The 7,906-nt window shown below is 34.6% G+C and overlaps 2 protein-coding genes across 2 annotated transcripts; one reads left to right on the forward strand and one right to left on the reverse strand.

The window, feature by feature from the left end:
• Nucleotides 1–1,094: 1,094 nt before the first annotated feature.
• On the reverse strand, nt 1,095–4,663 carry LOC146901985 (uncharacterized). The gene is made up of 6 exons (XM_085735847.1): nt 4,606–4,663; nt 4,092–4,249; nt 3,639–3,707; nt 3,416–3,522; nt 1,993–2,278; nt 1,095–1,647 (listed from the first exon to the last, which is right to left on the reverse strand). Exons 2-6 carry the CDS (start codon nt 4,231–4,233, stop codon nt 1,454–1,456), a joined length of 798 nt encoding a protein of 265 aa, XP_085591973.1. The 5' UTR covers nt 4,234–4,249; nt 4,606–4,663; the 3' UTR covers nt 1,095–1,453.
• A 941-nt stretch (nt 4,664–5,604) lies between these two features.
• PS2 (Presenilin-2) lies at nt 5,605–7,385 on the forward strand. The gene has a single exon (XM_085735848.1). It carries the CDS (start codon nt 5,679–5,681, stop codon nt 7,059–7,061), a length of 1,383 nt encoding a protein of 460 aa, XP_085591974.1. The 5' UTR covers nt 5,605–5,678; the 3' UTR covers nt 7,062–7,385.
• Nucleotides 7,386–7,906: the final 521 nt, after the last annotated feature.

Genomic DNA, 7,906 nt, shown 5'->3' on the forward strand with positions numbered 1-7,906 from the left:
TTCAATGCATTAAAAGTTTCAAAAGTTGTATTTATAATATAAAAGTTGCTTTGACTTTCCATTTTAAGCTCCTTAACTTGTGCCCTTAGGGCACAAGTTAACATGACCCTATAAACAAAAATCACAATTTTAGATTCATTCATTAAATGATGTACATAGTCTTTATTATAGACCAAATACATCATTTAATGAATGAATCTAAAATGTTAATTTTTGCTTATAATAGTGACCGGAGGGTGTATATGCTAACAGGTGTCTAACTGTCTGGTGCACTGTTAACATCTTAAATAGTACTAAATTTTACTCCATCCGTTTCAAAATGAGTGTCGCTTTAGCCAAAAAAAATTGTTTCAAAATGAATGTCGCTTTCAATTTTCAATGCAATAATAACTTTTTCTTTTTAATTGTACCCTCCAATTAATACTCTGCACACTACTTCCAAAGTATTACTTTTAAAACTAACCAATAGTTAATAAGAATAATTTGGTAAAATAATCATTCTGTTTCTTTTAATCATTGCATTTCTTAATATGTGTGTAAACACCTAAAACGACACTCATTTTGAAACGGAGGGAGTATGAAAATTTATTATGATTAATGAATTGAAAATAGAATTATTTGAATTTTTTAAACAATAAATTTTAAATTTAGTATCTTTAAAAGATGTTTGGGGATATTCGTTAACAAAACCATTCTCATAATCTTTTTAATATGAAAAATACATCATTGGTACTTTTGAAAGAAGGTAAATATAAATATTTTTATCCGTGTCATTTTAAGTTAAGATATCTTTCTTATTTTGAACCGAGACATTTTCCCTTCACCTAAATTTTTTTCTATAATAATAAAATATGAAGCAAATATTTATTTTATAAATTGCACTTTGTAATGTGAGAGAGCCTCTTATGACAATAGCTACCATTTCAATGTACGACACTTGTGTCCAAACTCTCCACCACATGTGCCTCGACAGTATTTGTGAAGGATGCCGCATTGTAACGCTACCTTGTTGGCTTGTTTTATTTATGTTGAGGAATGTTGCTTAAAGAAAAAATAAATCAACGAAATTGCTTGTAAAGTGGATATACATAGAATAATGACAACATTCTTTGACTTATATCATAATATCTTCATGCACGTTCTTCACAACTTACTTTACATTTTTTTAAAGATGTTTATAAGAGATGAAATATTTGGATTAAAAGAGTAAAAAGATAGACACATTATTTTAGTGAAACGATAAATCACCTCAAATTAAGCAATAAAAATGAGACGATCCACTTTTACGGAGATAGGGAAAATTGATGCATAAGATTGATAACATTCTTTGCCATGTTTTGTTGGTCAAAATGTCATGCCTGAAATCGGTGTCCGGCTGATTCCTCAAAATTTATGAGGGGGTAGGATAGAGGCAGGGTACATGGATAATAGAAAACTACCAGCTAAGCTTCCATCAGGCCCTTTTAGCAAAATCATCATCGTCATTGATCGAGTCCTCAACATCATCACCATCGCTAAAATTTCCATGCCCGTCACCTCCCAAGTCCTCATTTACATTACCACTGTCTTTGCTATCAAATTGGCCACGGCCGCCATATTCCATCCCCCCACTTCCATCATATCCACCAGCAGAGCCAATGCCGCTACCTGCATCGTCAATAAAGTAATCAGGAAAACCACCATTAGCATCATAATAATTCTTAGGGATACGAAAAGAGAAATGCTAACAATACTTTCTTTCTAAAACACTCTAACACTTGCTCTCTCTTTGGATGAAATTAATGTGGATCCCACACTTTGAAAATGGATCCCACATAAAGTGGTGGGATTCATATTGATTTTACATTCGTTATTTCCTGCATTCGTTAGTCATCATATGAAAATACTTGGAGCTTTCCGTATTTCCTGCATTCGTTATTTTTCCATTTTCAAAGCCCTCACTTATATAGTCGTTAAACAAGAGTAAGGGTCCCTCACTTATATATCCCTTACCAGCATTGCTAGTTCCAAAACTGTTAGGAGCAGAATAGTTACTACCCCCATAATTGGCACCTGGCCCAGAGCTACCTCCACCATAGCCACCACCCCCATAACCTCCATCTACATTTCCACCATAGCCACCGCCACTTGAAGGACCGCCGTATGGAGAGCCACCATAAGCACCTGCATACCCAGCTCCACCACCGTAGGACGCATTACCATAAGAACCGCCGCCGCCGCCATATACACGAGGCCTTTCATTAGCGTAATTTACCCTAACCCGACGACCATGAAGATCCTGAAAGTTCAAAACAGATAAAGAAACACTAGATTAAGAGTGATAACATAGTGCCAGTCATTAAATTTGCAAAATGACAAAAAAGGGTTAACAGATGGATCAATTGATAAAACTACACAACGATAAACATCGCCAAGAAAAAATACATTTGCACACATCACCTACGATTAGTTAAAAATGTATCCACGTAAAACAGAAGTAGAATTATCCTACTTAAAACTTGCTATCACGTGAAGGAAAACTAAGAAAGCTCGGAGAAAGGTTGTCAGTTTCTGAGTTTTCTAGCAATCAACTAAAATATCTGTCTTTAGTTTGAAAAAATTAAGTAAAGCTACGATGGTATTACTTTCATCAAGACCCGTACTCTAACACGTAAAATAAAAAAATAAATTAAATGATTCCAGAATACACAGTGATAGCCAATGAGCCAGTCCAAACAGACATCGACCAACATCAAGATATGCCAAAATAAATTGCAGTGGCGGCAACTGCATCCCGATCGCAAGCACAATTTGAAACCATGCTATACATACTAGACAAAAAAAGTATGTATAGCATGGTTTCAAATTGTGCTTGCGATCGGGATGCAGTTGCCGCCACTGCAATTGCAGGAATTGCGGTTGTTGTGGTGTGACTTATCTTTAAAATCTCAAATCTCCTATTTTCCCTCAGATATCTCACCTCTCCCTCTTCACCAACATAAAGTAATATGAAGATTGGAAAATCATTTTCATGAGCACTATAAAGCCCCTCGCAGTCAGATGCAGGCAACAATGTGATGGGGACTTTATAGCAATTAGCAAAACTACTACAATTGTGGTGTTATTATGCAATTCAGACTCATTGCATGATGAAGTCAGCAATTTGAAACCATGATCTATACATAATAAATAACCGATGGAATTTTAAAAGGATTCTATAAATTGGTCCACATTGCTTGTTAAGGACGAAGTACTAAAGAGCAACGTTAATTCAAACTATCAACAGGTTAAAAGAAAAACTGCATATACAGCCCTCATATTCCCACAAATCAAACGGCTTAAATATTTAGCTTCAGCAAACGGACGTGATCATTTCAAATGGCCGGCACATTATTGCTATGAAAGCATAATTCTTATAATAACAACTCTATATTACCTGACCATCCAAGGCCTGAATAGCACTAGATGCCTCCTCAACTGAATTGAATGTGATAAAGCCAAATCCTCTGGATCTACCAGTTTCACGATCCATAATTATCCTTGCTACAAAGAGCATGATATTAAAGAGATTATTACTAGATAAAAAACAATTGCAATAATTAGACAAAAAAACTCATTATACATGACAAAAAGAAAGCATTGATTCAAACTATATTTACCGTCAAGAACTTCACCGTATCTTGAAAAAGCTTCCCTCAAACTATTTTCATCAGTTGAATATGAAACACCTGCAACAGACAAATGTAAAATACCTATATATATAAACCATTTTGATGTTTTAGTTATGTTTGTGGGTAAGCTTTTTTATAAAACCATTTTGATAGGAATAATTTAGAGAGTATATTTCTAGAGATTTCTAACCAAAGTATGCTATATTGTGTTTGTTAATTTGTTTAAAATTATATGTAGAGATTTTGTATTTCTCCCTCCTGTTGAAGATGATTCTCTTCAAAAGCTAATCCAATTAGCTTTTCATTTTCAGCATAAAAATCACTTTTTTTTAAAAATAGTTTTTAAAAAGAGCTTACACACAAACATAACTAAGACATAAAAAATGATATTTTAAAAATCTGAAACAAGGAATGAAACATAATAAGGTCTTTCAAACGCACCCCCTATAAACAGCTTTGTGGTTGGAGCAGAACACATGCATCTTATAGCCTGGAGAGCAGATGGGGCCGGACGCAATTCCGAAACAATATTCCGGTTTACCCCTTGTCGTAGAATATTCCCAAGTTTACCAAAGAAAGCCATTGTTGTAACTTATAACCTGAAGAAAACCATAAACATCAGTGGCTATATTCTGTACATATCCAAAACATCACAAAAAACCCTATTTTTACTACAACATCGAAAAAACAGAGTGAAGAGAAGATCAAAAACCTAGAAACAGTTATTCGCTTTAGTTCATAACACTAATTTCAAAACGAATTAAAATCTTCTACTCACGATCTCTTAATTACGCTAAAACAATAGAAAAATTAAATCATTGAACTTAAACGGAAAAACAAAAATTGAACAGGTAAAAATCAGTTAATAGCTCGATTAACAGCAGAACGAAGCATGGTGGGAAAAAAATGATCGAATAGAGAGAAGCGTGATGAAAATTGAGCATTCGAGAATTACCTGCGTTTTCTTCTAAGCTTGTCTGTGTCTAAAACCCTAAGCAAGACAAGATATTTGTGTTTTTTTTTCTGGTTAAGGAAATAGGTTTATGTAGATGCAGAGAAGCATTTCAAAATGCACCCGTATCTTTTTCTTCTCTTTTAAGAAAGGTAGGCCTAGGCCCATCATCACTGCAGAGTTGCTATTTGTACCCACCCGACATGTCTCTGATTTACTTTTTCACTTCCAAAATATCAATTATCTATCTTCTTATGCAACGAAGGGTCTATGCACCAAAAACAACAAAGACAAAACATAGTACGAAAGAGTTTTAGGGATAACCAAGAACACTTTGATGAGATAACAAGAAAATTTTTAATTGGGAGTCATTTATTTAACAAAGACTTCAACCTATTAACAAATTAGAGGAAGAAAAAATTGGGTACATATTAGTTATGGGCAACTATATAAGGATTTTTTTTCATGTGATTCTCTTTTCAATTTCTTTTTTTTTTTTTTTTTAAAATACACATGTTATGGTACATATTAGTAGACATATTTAAGGACTTTTGATTTAGTACCATTTGAGTAGTTGAGTCATATTTAAAAGTATAAATAAATGACATGTACACATGAGATTCATTTAAAGACCCTTGTTAGTTTACTACCAATGTGGATGCTCTAAATTCATCCATATCAATGTAGCAGTGTAAAATCTTTTGAGGAAAGGATTTATCCAAATTTGTATTTATATAAACTAAAGGGTTGATTTGGATCAATTTTGATCAAACTCCTCATCTGACCCAATAAAACTTAATTGCTTTTTGGTTGACTGAAAAAATATAATATATTTTTATGTCTAACCCGAACAAATTAAAATCGATCACAAGTGTGATAGTTTGGATTGGGTCAACAAGTCATTAAACTTAACTTTAAAAATAAAATAATTAAAATTAATTAAATTGCAATGGTGCAAATACTAACTATCCATATACGTGTTGTTTTTCGGCCCGACCCAGTATTGGAGGAAGAAGCATCCATAACAGTAACACAACACTTTCTGCTTTCGATCTGAAACTCTTCGTTTCGCAACAATGGCAGAAACCCGAAGAACTTCATCATCTTCGTCTTCAACAACCGTTCTCGATAGTTTAGGCGAAGAAATCGTTAGAATTATCACTCCCGTTTCAATCTGCATGTTCCTCGTTGTAATCTTAGTCTCAATTCTCAACACAAACGATTCTCCAACAATCTCCACCATAGCCAACATAGCATACGACGAAACAACCTCAGATTCTTCCTGGGACAAATTCCTTGGCGCACTTTTAAACTCTCTCTCCTTCGTTGTTGTCGTAACTTTCGCCACTTTCTTCTTAGTCCTTCTTTTCTATTTCCGATGTATCACGTTCTTAAAACTCTACATGGCTTTTTCTTCTTTTGTTGTATTAGCTTTTCTTGGAGGTGAAATTTCGATTTTTTTGATTCAACATTTTAGTGTTCCAGTTGATTGTATAACGTTTTTGGTTGTTTTGTGTAATTTTGCTGTTGTTGGTGTTTGTGCTGTTTTTATGTCGAAAATGGCTATTTTTGTTACGCAAGGGTATTTGGTGGTTATTGGAATATTGGTTGCTTATTGGTTTACTATGTTGCCTGAATGGACAACATGGGCTATGCTTGTTGCTATGGCTTTGTATGATCTTGCTGCGGTTTTGTTGCCTGTTGGGCCTTTGAGGCTTTTGGTTGAACTTGCTATGTCGAGAGATGAAGAAATTCCGGCTTTGGTTTATGAGGCTAGGCCGGTGAGTAATGATTGTATGGATCCTAGGGTTATTGAGGCTCGGAGGAGGTTATGGAGAGAGAGAAGGATTGACAGTGCAGTTCTGATAACTGAGAGTGGAAATTCAGTGTTGGGTAGTGGTGGACTTAATGTTGAACAATCATCACATTCCAATTCAGACGCGAATACTGTTCTAAGTACAAATTCAAATGAGAATTTGACTCTGGAAAATGGTTCAAATTTGAATTCTAGTAGCACTTATGGCACACGTAATCTGGCAAGAGCCGAAGAGGGGCGAGTGAGGGTTCGAGAAATTGATTCAGATCTCGCCACACCCTTGATTGATCATGGTATGAACATACGGGTTCCTAGAGGAGAAGATGCCACGTCAAATGAGAATTTGATGTTGGAGGGAATTGGGTTGGCTTCGTCCGGTGCAATCAAGTTGGGGCTGGGCGATTTTATCTTCTATAGTGTTTTGGTTGGCAGGGCTGCAATGTATGATTTTATGACCGTGTGTGCATGTTATCTTGCAATTATTGCTGGTCTCGGCGTAACTTTGATGCTTTTGGCTTTATATCAGAAAGCGTTGCCTGCTCTACCTGTGTCAGTAGCACTCGGTGTGTTGTTTTATTTCTTGACCAGATTGTTACTTGAAGTATTTGTGGTACAATGTTCCTTGAATCTCTTGATGTTCTAAGGTTATAAATTAGATTGCTTTGGCTCAGTTTTTTGGCTATAAAGCATATTACATTATTATAGCCAAAGGTTTGGGCTTAAAGTTTCGCCTTTTGTTGTAAGTCTCTCTAAACCTGTAATCTTTTCTTAAACTACTAGTTGTTTTGTACTCTTTTTTGTTTGTTAACTAGAAAACCCATATTTAGGATCTGTGACCACAAATATTTCATTCCTTCCAATAATCCCCGTTTGTAAAGTACCAGTGTTGAATAACCCGGAATATATTGTCTTTAGCTATTGTGTTATTGTGTACTCTATCTCCAAATATATAGCATTGGTTGACCAACTGATCTTGTAACATAACATTTATATCGCTCTATTGAAACTCCTTACTCTTAAAACATGTTTTTTCTTGTTGAAATAACTATAGTTTGGTATATAATTTGGATGCTCGGTAAATCTTTTACTTACAAATAGGGATGTAATTGCACCTAGTCTGAGCTAGTTTGTTATTGATTTAAAAGACATGAGATATTTGCTATTCACATAGCAGAAGCAAAATAGAGAGGAGGTAGGAATGCCTATCAGTTATAAATGTAAAGCGTGTGATATATTTTTTATATTTGGTTTCATCGACTTGAATCATTAGGTTCCGAAAGCAGATTTATAGTTTAATTGCCTAGTTTGTGGATTAACATGTTGGAATTTTTATGTGAGCTGGTCATGGGAAACACGTTAACATTGTCTGTTACAATTAGCTGGTATTTTAGCTTGTTTTAACTAATAGTTAGCTTTTTCTTTCATTCTACTTCAGGGAAGTATTTGTGACAACTACTGATTTGGTACTGTAATGGTATCTATGTGTAT

Source organism: Medicago sativa, chromosome 8, assembly GCF_051527215.1.
Source record: "Medicago sativa cultivar Bolivia chromosome 8, Bolivia_mono, whole genome shotgun sequence".
Lineage (NCBI taxonomy): Eukaryota > Viridiplantae > Streptophyta > Magnoliopsida > Fabales > Fabaceae > Medicago > Medicago sativa.

Coding starts and splice junctions, on each gene's coding strand:
- LOC146901985 (XM_085735847.1), bottom strand. CDS start 4,233: ATGGCTTTCTTTGGTAAACTTGGGAATATTCTACGACAAGGGGTAAAC. Junction 3,523..3,638: donor ATACGGTGAAGTTCTTGACG/GTAAATATAGTT, acceptor TGCTCTTTGTAG/CAAGGATAATTATGGATCGT. Junction 1,648..1,992: donor TTTTGGAACTAGCAATGCTG/GTAAGGGATATA, acceptor TTGACGATGCAG/GTAGCGGCATTGGCTCTGCT.
- PS2 (XM_085735848.1), top strand. CDS start 5,679: ATGGCAGAAACCCGAAGAACTTCATCATCTTCGTCTTCAACAACCGTT.